The 14250-nt window shown below is 35.6% G+C and overlaps 1 protein-coding gene across 1 annotated transcript in view; it reads right to left on the bottom strand.

Moving 5' to 3' along the window:
- Positions 1-14250, bottom strand: part of LAMA2 (laminin subunit alpha 2) — a 509250-nt gene that overhangs the window by 108088 nt on the left and 386912 nt on the right. The window contains exons 39-41 of the mRNA XM_027770245.1: positions 13030-13146; positions 12213-12376; positions 10803-10941 (exon numbers count right to left, since the gene is read on the bottom strand). Of these exons, the coding sequence (XP_027626046.1) occupies positions 10803-10941; positions 12213-12376; positions 13030-13146 (420 nt within the window). The remainder of the gene's footprint in view (positions 1-10802; positions 10942-12212; positions 12377-13029; positions 13147-14250) is intronic.

Raw genomic sequence — 14250 nt, 5'->3', positions numbered from 1 at the left:
GGCTATGTCACTGGACCCCCATGTAGTCAACTGTGGTTCAAGTCCTGGATCCAGTGGCTTAATCTCATGCCAGACATGTGTGCGTGCATGCCCAAGATCCTGAGAGAAGAATGAAGGGGAAGGGATTGCGGTGTGGCCATCCTTCCTGAGGGGTGATTTCTTGCTTTCTGTCTCTCTGTCTCTCTCTGTCTTTCTGGCGAATGCATGCGCCCTATAACAAAAAGCTCTCTCTCAAAAAAAGAGCATGATACTAAAAATTAAGAGATACAGAAGTGACTCAATGCATATAATGGTTGACAGCATTGGAAAACCAGTGTTTTCATGTGCTACAAGAGTCAAGCAAATTAAAAAGTAAAAACATTCACTGACTTTATCACTAAGCACATTTTACTCTAGTCATGGGGTGAAGGGGCTGCATGTCCTGTATCTTCAAGGTATGGAAAAGAAAAAGGACCCTGCTTTTTTTAAAAAATAAATCTCAGCGTACCATGGCAAAACAAAGTCTTCTAAATGACAGTCTCTGAGCCACAATTATCCCCTAGCAAAGATGTACTAGTTGAGGCTAAGATTAAAAGAGGTGACACAAAGATAATAGAATTTTAAAAGGATTGTTTAACTTGACTAGTTAACCATTTTAATAGTGTTTTTTTTTTCCTCAGTAATCATTACAAAACACATGCATACCAAGAGATAAATCAAATAGAATCTCATGTGTTAATCTTAAATTGGAAAAGTAGTTTATGGTGCAAGGAAGGTTAGAGAATACTAAATACTTACTGTTTAATAGAAATTTGAGCTCATGTTATCCCAGACATAAATACCAAGTTCTGTAATGTTTTTCAGTATAATGCTTTCATAATGTGACTGATAAAATAATGTTATTAAGGCACATTTATTACAGAACTTGGTATTTATGTGGTCAAATGTCTTCTAATGTGTTATTCCAATAGCTTTCATTTAAATAACCTATTGTTCACAGAACAGTTTGATTATAGAATACTGTGATATCTACATAAAAACATATTGGGAACATCCACATAAATTTTAAAAGGGACAATGCTCTTAGATCTTGAAAAAGATAACCTTGACAATTTATCCTGTGGAAAATTGGCAGTGTCTTCCAATGGGAACACAGGAATTCTTAGTCCTACAATTTCTCTTGAGAAGTAGATACAATGAATCATATGTGTCCTTTATCTTAGGAGAAAAAAGTAAGTGTCAAATTTAATGGCACAAATCCAATGACTTACTTAACTCAAAGAAAGTAAGCCTTATTCAGGCTCTATATTTGTACAAATTTACACATCATTTTCACTCCCTTGGTTACAGGTTTTCTGAATCAAAACAGATTAGAGATAGGAAATTAAAAAAAGAAGGTGTGAAGATTCTCTATATAGACACATAAAAACAGCAGAAGTGACAGCTGACAATCTTTTTTACAGTGAGGAAAGAGAAATGAAAACTTTCTAGAGAGAAGGATTTATAAAATTCATGAGTTCTACTCCATTTGGAGAGGGCAAAATGTGAAGGGAGGGGAAAGGTAGGTCTTAATAGATGCCAACATTATTCTGGTAGAATAAATTTTGGTAATGATTCTGAATCATCAAAAAAAAGAAAAAAACAGTAACACAAAACATCTTTCCTTAGAGCTTCAAGCTGCAAATGCCATTTTATAAGAACATAATTTGCCAAGCATTTAAAAAAATAAGATTTCAAAACTAACCTTGGATGTGCAAACTGAGGTATGGGGTTGAAGGAGGGACAGAGTTGATTTGTTGTATGTAAGAATATTAAAGAAAAAAGGTGAGAGAGAAAAAAGGGAGAAGGATGAAAAACACCAAAAGAGGCTAAAATCTGAGCAGTGAAAATTGTTGAAGAATTATGGCCAATATTAGCTCTTTCTGCTTTCTAATATTCTTCAACAGCTTTACTATAGTATGAATAGACTGGTAGCAAAAAAAATGCACATATTTAAAATTTACAGTTTCTTAAGTTTTGCCATGTACACATCTGGGAGACCACTAATGCAATCAAGGTAGAGAACATATCCACCATTTCTCTGTAATCCTTTGTTTTTATCTTTGGCTATTCTAAACAGTATTTCTATGAACATTTGTGTGCAAATTTTCGTAGGAACATATGCCTTCAGTTTTCTAGTAGTGTATACCTAGAAATAGAATGGCTAGATCTTACACTAGGCATACACATAACCTTTTTAAAAATTATAAAACTGGGACCAGCAGTTAGCGTAATAGCTTTGTCGCTGGACTCCCACATAGTCAACCGCGGTTCGAGTCCTGGACCTGGTGGCTTAAACTCACGCTGGGCACATGTGCGTGTGTGCCCAAGATCCCGAGTGGAGAATGGAGGAGAAGGGACTGCGGCGTGGCCATCCCCCCTGGGGGGTGATTTCTCGCTTTCTGTGTCTCTGTCTCTCTCTGTCTGGTGAGTGCATGCTCCCTATAGCAAAAAACCTCTCCAAAAAAAAAAAAATTATCAAACTATTTGTACTGATTTTAAAATTATTTGTACTATTTAAATCATCACCAGCAGTGTTTGGGAGTTTCACTTGTCCACATCCTTGTCAATACTTGGTATAGTCAGTCTTATTTAATTTTTGACATTCTGAACATTCTAATTTGTGTGTACATCGTTTTGGTTTTAATTTTATTTTCTTGTTGACTAATAATGCTGAGCATTTTTTCATGTGTTTTTTTTTTTTTGTCATCTTACTTAGTGATGTATCTATTTAAATCTTTTGTTCAATTCTTTAATTAAGACACTAGTTATTTTATATCTGATATTGGTGATTGGGGACCTTTCTTATTTTTTTTTCTTTTTAGTCTGGCTGAATGATTGCCAACTTACTGATCTTCCACTGGGCTACTACACCTTCATCCAGCAACATGACCGAGCCCTGAGCAGCTGACACACTTCCTGGATGCTAATTTTTCATCTTGCATTTCAGAATTTTGCCTAATTTTTGCTTCCAGGCATCTTGTCTTTTCTGCTTTTCAGTTAGTCAATGATTTCGTCTCAGATTTTAGTCTACCACGCCTTGCCTAGAAATAAGGAAATGGGTAATATATGCAGAAATGAAGGAGATACAGCAGAAACAGGGCAAGGAAATGCAGGAAGGCAGAGAATTTTGATGTGTGGATGGGAGAACACCTATGTCAATTCCATAGACTGCAGGCTTTGTGAAGGAGAGTGTAGAAAAGTAAGGTTATTAGGTAGGATGGAGACAAATTTTGGAAAATTTGAATGCCAGATTAAGGAAACTGGGCATGAGCAATTTTACAAGTTTCCGAGTGAGAAAGTATGAGCAGACCTGTGCTTCAGGAAGATGAACCAGGCAGCTGTGTGAGAGGAAAAGAGCCATCAGCTAGTTGTTGTAATAGCACTGGTGATAGAGAAGAGGCATAACCTCAGGCAAGGGCTGTGGGATGGAGAGGTTTGGATTTAAGAAATGTGAAGAAATAAAACAGGTTTTAGTGTTTCAAGAATCTCTCCAGAATATTAAAGTAAAGAGCTGATGGTACACAACTGTCAGTTAGAAGCAGTCTGCTAAACAATCTGGGTTTGAAAAACAGGCTGTTCATATGATAAGGGAATGGAAAACACTAACGTGTTATGGATGAACAGAACTGTTTCAATTCACTGGAATTTGGAGAGACCCTTTTCCAGCACTGCTTAGTAAGTTACTGAAGCACATCAAGAAATATCAGGACAGGTGATGAAGCAGCATTTTCCAAGCTAATTACACTTCATACATATTCATAGCATCACATCTGAGTTTCTGAGCTGTGTCTACAGCATATGTGAAATATAAATGAGATTCTTAGAATTCGTAAGGTTTTTTTTTTTCTTATGTTTTAGGGATTGTATTTTTATAAATAATAATTTCTTTAATACTCTCTCTGAATATGTGTTTATATATATGCATACATAGGTAGTCATCTAAATTCTTTATTATACAATATAAAATAGAATCTGCTATATGTAATTTGCTATGTTTTTAGTAGCTAATAATTATTTACAAAAAAATGTGAGATAATTTGAGATGTCATTAAAATAGAATAAAGGGTCTATGAAGATTTAACAGAGGGCTTGAACTTAATTGCATTTTAATAAGAGCTTTCTTCCAACTATTTGTTAAATATTCATAGTAACTTGTTAAAACTTAATGTCATTAATTAATAGATAAATAAATTGATTGATTTCTACAACAAAAGTTCTTTAGATGACTCAGGCATCACAAAGCTCTGAGTATCCAAAATAGAAAGACAATGCTTTTCCTAATGAAACTGGAGTGTAGTGGAGAGACAAACAAACAAAAATCACTCATGAAGAAAAACAATGATTGCCTTAATTCGGCACAGAAACACTTAAGTGTTTGGCTGCCAGAAGAGGCTGTGTAACAGGAGGACGATAAGGAGGTGAGCCCTGAAGTTGAGTTAGAATTTATTGGGTAGGTAAACCTGCACCCTAGTATTTTATTTTCTAACAAACAAGTTTAAAAATTGCTGTCTATGCTGCTTTCTATAATTATAGTTTTGTTACTTTTATGAGTGTTCCTCAAATAACTTTATTAACAAAAAATTTTCTGGGGACCAGCAAGTGACCTAGTGGTTAAAGCTCTGGACTCCCATGTTGCTGACCATGGTTTGAGTCGCAGATGGTGGCTTGAAACTCATGCCAGGCATGTGTGCATATGTGCCCCAAATCCTGAGAGGGGTAGAGAGGAGAAGGGATTGAGGCATGGCTATCCTCCCTTGCAAGGTGATTTTTTGTTCTCTGTCTCTCTGTCTCTACAGCAAGTGCACATGCCCCACAGCAAAAACCTTTTAAAAAAGGAAAAGACAAATACTCTGAATTCATTGAAAGAATTGGTTCTAAGGAGAGATGCAGAATATTTGTTTCATTTATTTATTATTTAAAGGAAATAGTAACTGAAAATTCTGCAGTATAGTTTATGACCTATTTCATTACTCTCTTTTTGAAATAATTTATTTTAGAAGACAAGTCTTAGACATTTATACAACGTTTGATGTGTAACTTAGATGATTATAAATTTAAAATCTTTTCAATAAGGAAAAGTGCTCAAAGCTGTGTTGTAGCACACGTTTGTCAGCGCTGTTGCTCCATGGGCTGAAACCACATGGGAGGCCCAGCTTTGATCCCTGCACCATCATAAATGCCTGGCATGGTGGTGTCCACCTGCAATCCCAGTTGCTCAGGAGACTGAAGCAGAAGGATCATAAACTGGAGGCTAGTTTAGGCAACACAGTGAGATTGTATAAATAGAAAAGAAAGTGCAGAAAAGAAAACAAGAAAGTTCAAAATGTGCAGGGATATACGTAAGGGTTGGAGATTAGCTTCAATGTTTTTATGTGAAGCATAAATAAGAAGAAATTTATATTCTGATGTATTAAAATACTGTTAATTGAATAACATTTTTATGGTAACAAGTAAATTATTAAAACAAATAGTGTAATCTAGTGCTATATACTTTTTAAAGGATGTGATTTTTAAAGAACATATTCTAAACAATGTGTATGTGATTTGAGTTGATTTATTAAATTATAAAACAATTACAAATTACAAGTCGCCCATTTGTGCAAAAACTATTTGCATAAGAAAATGTATGGGCATATATTAAACAATACTATAAAAGTAATTATTTGTGGTTAGTGGTATTATGCACATTTTAAAATTTTGGCCCACTTGTTTGTCAGTATTTCCAAAATAGATGTAAACTGATTTTGTAATAAGTTGAAAAAAGTCACACACAATTTTAAATGTAGAAATCACTGTGCATCAACTTTAAAGGTATTTTAATATAACTTATATATCTTTAACTACAACAGGATATTAAAATGAAATAGTGAATCAAAAAATAAGTAAAGAAAACCAGAGGAATGGCTTGACAGAAATCTGTTGAAAGGCTATAAATTCCTGGCATTGCACAGTATATCCCAGAATGGTAGAGGGATTAGATAAGTCTCTGTGAAAGACTCAAAGCAACTGAACACACAAGAGAGGTTTAGAGATGAAATATGAAAACTCCATACTTGCTCATAAGAGTTTGGAATTTGTGACTGTACAGTTTTAGTATGATGGGTATTCTAAGAAAGACAATCAAAGATTTAAAAATGTATAAACAAGTAAGAATTGATTTTCCCCAATTACAGCATGACAGTCATTATTGCAGGCTGCTAGCTTTCTGCAATGAGGCAGGGACTGGCCAAGAGTTAGACATTAGTTACAGGATTTGTAGGTACTATAAGGACTTTTTTTTTTTTTTTTTTTTTTAAGAGGTTTTTGCTAGCAGAAAGAGACAGAGAAAAAAAGGGAAAAATTTTGCGCTCGCCAGACAGAGAGAGACATAGAGACAGAAAGCGAGAAATCACCCCCCCCCAGGGGGGATGGTCACACCGCAATCCCTTCTCCTATCGGGATCTTGGGCATGCACGCACATGCACCCGGTGTGAGTTTTAAGCCACCAGGTCTGGGACGTGAATCGTGGTCGACTACGTGGGAGTCCAGCGACATAGCCATTACGCTAACTGCTGGTTCCCTATAGGGACTTTGAATAAAATAAATGGAGGAAGTTTCTTTATGACATCATTCTCAGAAGGCTTAGAGTGTTCTTTTAAGTTAGTGTCCACAATCAAAGTCAACATGGCAATGTCACTTCTTTATTTCCTCTGTGGGTAGAAATCCCAAGAATACTGAAAATAGTAGAATGGTACGGAGAACATTGCTGTCTTGACAAATATTAATTCATACTTACATGGCATTATAGCAACATCCCCCAAATTTTCTCTATTTCTGATAACACAGGCTTTTAGTTAAAGAATTTTTCCTTTATTCATGAAAGAGTACATGTGCATGCATATAAAACTGAGAGGAAGAAAGAGAGAAAGAAAGAAAAAGAGAAGTACCCTTCACACATACTGGACTACTCTGCAATTGCCTTATTCCAGTCCTTCAGACCATACGACTTGGGGCACTCACATCTGTGCCTGGTGCTTTTCAGACTGATAAGATCAGAGATGCAAACTGTCATCACCATTTGGAATCTGGCTCCTTGAGTAGTACATTCTCACTGCATCATGAAACTGGTCCAATTTTTTAAAAATCATTTTATGATCTAAATTTTTAAATATATCTAATATTGGCTCATAAAATATAAATTTGCCTATCTGTTTTTAATAGATTGTTTTTAAATTATTGACTCAAATGAGTGTATTATGTATAAAGAAATCACTAAGGGATGCATAATGAACACTTTTTCACATACATCTAATGTTTTCTATGCAAGTTAGATTCTAATTCACTTTTTCCTATTCACTGTTGTGTGAATTGCTTAGTTCTCAGATACATTGCTGAACTGTCAATGAAGAATAAAAAATGTTCACATCTTGGGGACAGATTCAAATATAATATCAATTTATGATATTGTGTTATTTTCCCATTAACACTACACTGGTATAAAATGTAAATTCCAATAATTATAGATATTAATAAAAAGTCAAAATTACTGTTTGAATGACTTTTATGTAATGGTTGAGAGAGTAAATTATAAGGAATATGTGAGTTAAAGTTTACCACTTGGTTGACACGATATTGAACCTTTGGTATGCAATAGGTACTTTTCTAATATTTTCACAGTTTTCTAAGTAGAAAATAACTCAAAATCATACTGCATGTATATTCTTTATTTTCTGTCAGCCAATTACAAAAAGTGAATTTAAATATGACACACTGAAGAGAGAATATTTCTATATTTCTAAACAAACACTCATTTGAAGTGCACTAATTTTTAATCATTCTATTGCAAGATTAATGGTGTAAAGAGCCCAGAAATACATCCACACATTCAAATTCAATTGATTTTTGACAAAGATGCCAAGAAAACACACTGGGGAAGGGACAGTCTTTTCAGTAACTGGTGTTAAGATAACTGGATATCCAAATGTAAAAGAAAAAAAATTAAACCCTTATTTTATACCTATACACAAACTAATTAAAAATAGATTAAAGACAAATGTAAGATTTGAAACTGTAAAACTACTAGGATAAACATGGGGTAAAATTTCAGGAGACTGGTTTGAGTAGTAATTTTTTTTTTTTTTTGGGAGAGGTTTTTGCTATAGGGCACGCACACTCGCCAGAAAGACAGGGAGAGACAGAGAGATAGAAAGTGAGAAATCGCCCTGCAAGGAGTATGGCCACACCGCAATCCCTTCTCCTCCATTCTCCTCTCAGGATCTTGGGCACGCATGCACATGTGCCCAGCGTGAGTTTAAGCCACTGGGTCCAGAACTCAAACTGCAGTCAGCTACTTTGGAGTTCAGTGACATAGCCATTACTCTAACTTAAATTTTACCTAAATTTTAAAAATTTAAGAATTATTATTATTATTATTACTAATTTGCTGTAGGTCATGTGTGCCCTCCTAAGAGAGAGAGAGAGAGAGAGAAACTGAAAACAAGCCATCAGGTGCAGGATATGAACCATGGCTGGACATGTGAGAATCCAGCACCTTAGTCACCACTCCACCTGCCAGTCCCCTAATAATGTTTTTAAAAGTAGTATGGCATAATCTATGCTGTAATTTATCTAACACCAGAAAATATTGACATAATGACCATTTATAATTCCAGCTATTTTGTCTACAGCAATAAATAAGTCGTGGCATAAGCCACCTATGTAATACTTTGGGTGTAATTTAAAATGAATTCTACACTAGAGTATAAAACATGAGATGACAATTTCAGACATAGCTATTAGTATAAAATGTTTAACAATCATGCAACCAGGCAACCATGGACCCATTTTCAACTCTGGATCATTCATGATTTATATAAACTCAAGTTCATAACTGACTTTGAATAAATTTTAAATTGGGAAAACAACTGAAAAAGCAAAGATAAGACCAAGATTTTTATTGGTATGAAAGGTTGTAAGTAGGTATGAAAGGCATCAATTATAATAAAATTCATTTATTCATTTATGAATGCCTACTATTTGCCAGGTACTGTGCTGGATGTTAAAAATGGCCATTTAATAAAATGAGTTAGATGAAAGTGGCCAACCCAAAATTAGGGTCTTTGAAATAGAAAATGATTTCTAAGAAGATGGGTTAAAAACTTCAGATTTGAGGGACCAGCAGTTAGTCTAACGACTATGTTGCTGGACTCCCATGTAGTTGACCGCGGTTCAAGTCCCGGACCTGGTGGCTTAAACTCACACCAAGCGCATGTGTGTGCATGCCCAAGACCCTGAGAGGAGAATGGAGGAGAAGGGATTGTGGCATGGCCATCCTCCCCCGGGGGGGGGGGTGTGATTTCTCACTTTCTGTCTCTATCTCTCTTGCGAGCTCATGCGCCCTAGAGCAAAAACCTCTCCAAAAACAAACAAACAAACAAACAAACAAAAAAAACCCTTCAGATTTGATTTGAAAAATAGATTATTTTGAAGGGATAACTGAGCATATGAAATTGTCTGCAGTGATCATGCAGCTATCATGAATAAGAACCACTCAGAACATATGGCATTAGGAGAGCTCATTTCAGAGAAACCAAAAGTAGTAATAATGGCTCAGAGAGTGTGATATTTCTAATATGACACAAACTAACCTCCTTAAGAGAATGGTAAGTATCTCTAATATCTCTGGGTTTTAAAAAAAATGTTTGCCCAATTCAAAACAAAGAAAATATTGATCTTTTTTATTATTATTGGTTTTTTAGAGAGATTTTCTGCTATAAGGTGTGTGCGCTTTCTGGAGATAATGAGAAAGACAGAGAGACAGAAAGTGAGAAATCACTCCACGAGAGGGATGGCCAGACTGCAATCCCTTCTCCTCCATTCTCCTGTCAGGATTTTGGGCAAACACGGACACTCTCCTGGCATGAATTGGGACCTGAACAGTGGTCAACTCTATGGGAGTCCAGCAATGTAACCATTACACCATCTGCTGGTCCCTTGATCTCTTTCTTTAACATCATTATGTATGAATATTTTATTCACAGGTAGATGTCCAGTTTTCCTCCATCCCAAATTCTGATGTATTTAGGAGATTCTGTGTGAAGCAAATGAGTAAATGACTGTTCTGAACACTTTAACACACAATCTGCTTCCTGTCATTTGTTTTTGACCTAAAACAGTATTACCTTGGTTTATCACAAAACTTATTCACTAAAAGTTGCTTTATATATAAGGATGAAGATTGGCACTATCCAAGACACTCAGTAATGTGATGTAACTTGGAACCCCCAAACTCTAAAATATTGATTTCAAATAAATTTTGAACAATGATCACAGTAAAAGATTAAGGGCTTTCAATACAGTAGTAAGAATGACATCGTCTGATGTGTTTTATAAAATGTGCACTTAATCTTTAAACTTCAAGTATGACCAACTTTTGTGGGACTATCAGAAATAGTATTAATTTCCAAGCACTTTTGTTGTAGGATGACTTTGGAAATAATGGTGATAAATTTACACATCCAATGTGTTCTGTTTGCCTGCATTTAGAATCGTGGTACAAACCTGTTCTGCGTCTGTGATCATTTCAAGTCTGTGATGGTGGGAAGTGGTGGGTGACTGGGAAAAGAGTTCTATGGTAATAGAATAGTGAAGATTTATTTGAAAGAGGCCTCCTTCAAAAACACTTCAAAGTAAATATTCTCATTTACTAAAATTTTCCATAGCTCCCTTAAATTAAAAAATTTAGCTACTTATTCAAAAAACTTGACCTCCGTTCTTAGTATGCAATGTTATTTGTTTCTTACCAGTCTTGTAGCTTCCTGTGCAAGACCTTTGGCTTCTCTGGCAACTTTCTCAGCCTCATCAATATAGTCCTTAATATTGCTGTAAGCGTTGAAGGCTGCAGTCGCATTGAAGGATATATTTTTAGCCTCATCAAGGATTCTGTTGGGATGACACCCCCCCCCCAAAAAAAAATGTCAGGGCATTCAGTGGTTCTCAAATGAGGAAAGCCTAACTACAACAAATATAGTTTCCAAATGATCTTAGCCAATATAATTATGAAAATAACAAATCACAGTTATCTTTCTGTTACATTGTGTTTTAGTTTTCAACTTGAACTCAGATTCCTAAATAATTCAGCTACAAAGTACAACCGAGATATCTTAAATACACATGGCACTCTCCAAAAACTCCTGCAATAACATGCACCAGAAAAGTGCAATGGGACAATCCTTCGCCTTATTTGTGAAGTGTGTTCCAGGCTTCAGAGCACTTGTACCACATTATTGGAATGAATTTCATAGAATTCCTCGGGGTAGGTGCATATCCTACAGGAGGATAAATGAATCTCAGAAGGCTTCATGGCTTGCTTCAGGGCACATAACTGACATATTCCTAATCAAGGACTTGGAAGCTCGATCTGCTGACCACTGGCTTCCTATTCTATCTCCTACCCTTCACTCTAAAGTGCTGAGAGTTTGTTATAAAATGAATTGTACAGGGAACAGGGTCTTCAAATATTAATATTTCCCTTTGTATCAACAGGCTTAAGTACAGGAACATACCTTGTATATGGCAATTGTTCTTGGGGCTAATAGCACCTGTACCAATGATAGCAACCCCAAAATTGTAGGGGAAGAATATCGCTTATACCCAGACTGTTTCCAAGTCAAGCATACCCTTCCTTCCTGGTTTTCCCACCTCTGGCCCATGTAATAATCTCAGTTAGTGTGAGCTGTAATTTCACAGGAAAGTATGTATTGTTTCCCTGGAGTTTGACAGAGAGAGAAAAGATTCGTACACTAGAGGGCTACATTTTCAAAAGTCCCCTTTTTTAACAATAACTTGTTTTAATTCCATTAGAAATATAAAACTGAATTTTGAAGCAGAATATGTGTTTATATATTGTTATTTAAAATGCTAATAAGGGACTGCTGTGCTTTCTAATATAGAACAGAAAAGGATTTTTCTAAGTGTAGCTTAGAGCTATGTTCACTTCCTACTAAGCCATATTTGCATCCACTTTTAACTCAGACTTTTGATGCTACTCCAGGAGTGCTTTGTCCAGACCTTCCTAATTAGGCTCTTCCACAAAAAGGCCATATAGCTAGTGTGTAATCAGGATTTGAAAGTAATTATCTACCATTTCTACTGGTCAAAACTTTTGGACAAGTGTCTAGATACATAGACATTTTCAACAACAAATGACGTACCCATCAAGGACAGCAGATGAGTCATTCAGCTGAGCGGCGTGGCTCTCAGCCTGGGACACCATCTCGGCCAGCTTCCTGTCCTTTATTTCTTGAGAGAGGTCATCTATTTTATCTTTAAGCTCCTCAGACATCATAGGCAATTTAGTTTCAATGTCTTCAACATACTGATATGTGGAGAAGAGAGAGCACTTTAAGCAAGTGCATCCTAGCCTCCTTTCATTTACTAACTTTTCTGAAACATAATTATACATGCTTAGTTTTTGAAAGATTAGATTTCATATTTACTGACATAGGAAAAAGAGACTAGAGAATAAGAAAAGCTGTTATAAATGAAAGAGATTGGGAATTTATGAAGCCAATTTACACCAAGCAGAACCCATCCTTTTTAAAAACGCTACTTCATAGATGTAAATGCACAAATACTAGTCATTAGGATCTTTTATTTGCATTTCTGTTACCATATATCACTCTACATTTTGCATTTTAACAGTCCATTTGTCTATTTGTAGATTTGCTTTGTCTTTTAACTAATGTTATGTAAATACCAAAGCAGATTATAAGAGCTACCCCAGGAACAAGAAAAGCCCTTTATCACAATGGGAAAAAACACAAACGTTTATGTCAATTGGAAGGGCAAAGTACAATTCTAATTATTACCCATCAGTTGGCATACTCACAACAGAATTATGGGAAAATTAATCTATGTCCACAGGAAAATATTAGTAATTGCTTATATTACTGAGATTTCTCATCGGTTTCCATTTCTTGAGCCTGTCATGATTATGTCTTTTAACTTTGGGTTCTATCAAATACTCACATTTATGACTGAGTCGATTTCATCTGCCAGACGGTTGGCTTCATTGAGTATGTCGTTGCCTTCTTTTAAAGTGTTCTCAATTTGTCGTTTGCCACTTTCAACAGCCTCCTTCTTTTCCTGTAAAACAGTATGAACAAGACATCATAGTGCCGTTTGGGTAAAGCCCCGTACAGTCTTGTACTCCTGGCTTTTTTGAGCTGTCTGAACAAAAGCTCCACACAGGAGGTACATCATGTTGACAGTAAGGATAGATGAGAATGATATAAACCACTCAGCTAGTCCTCTAAGAGTCATTCTACTTGGAGGCCTATACAGGTAATTTCTCCTTCCCATTGTGAGAAAGTGATCCAAGCCAAGAAAAGTTATGTGATAGTAACTGAGGAATTAAAACTATTTTTAAAGCAGACTAGAACTTCCATTTTTAACTAAAATGTAAATCTGAGTACAGACTACTGAACATGTGGTAGTACAGTGAATTACATTCAAACTACATATTGAATCCCAGACTCTCGATACAAATGAATACTTTGTGAGTATAAACATGAGCAGATTTATTCTATGGGAGTTCTGTAAAGTTAAACATGGATTTTTTTTTTTTTTAAGAGAACTGGGGGAAGTGTTTTTCAAGAAAAAGAGAAACTATCACATGGAAGAATAAAAATAATGGACTGTTTCATAAAAAGAGGCTCTGTTGCCTAATTTTTCTTTGGAGCTTATAGCTCATCTCAGAACTACATGAAACTCATTCTTGGCCTAGAAGAGTAAAATCCATGAAGAGAAATATTGCTATGCCTTTATTTGGATCCTACCTTTGCTTATTTTTTTTCATAATACTTCAGACTCACTCATATTGTTCTAACCATTATTGAATCTATAGCTTTAACTGTATCAGTTACAATTTTAAGTTTCGGCCATTTTTAAAAACATTTATTTATTTATTTGATGAGTAAGAGAGATAGAGAAAAAGAAATGCAGAGATACAGCACCCTTGACACGATTTAGAGAATTCTATCCATTTCTCTCTCAGTCAGCCAGGATAACAGGAGCTTGTATACCCAAGATCCCAGGAGGAGAATAAAGGAGAAGGGATTGCCGTGTGGCCATTCCCTCTGGGAGATGATTTCTTGCTTTCCGTCTCACTGTATCTGACTCTGTCTTTCTCTCCAGTGAGCACATGTGCCCTAAGGCAAAAGTCTCTAAATAAATAAACAAAATTAAAAA

Source organism: Tupaia chinensis, unplaced genomic scaffold (genome assembly GCF_000334495.1).
Source record: "Tupaia chinensis unplaced genomic scaffold, TupChi_1.0 Scaffold000117_2, whole genome shotgun sequence".
NCBI lineage: Eukaryota > Metazoa > Chordata > Mammalia > Scandentia > Tupaiidae > Tupaia > Tupaia belangeri.
The sequence above is the reverse complement of the archived record's forward strand: the minus strand, read 5'-3'. Positions and strand labels throughout refer to the sequence as shown.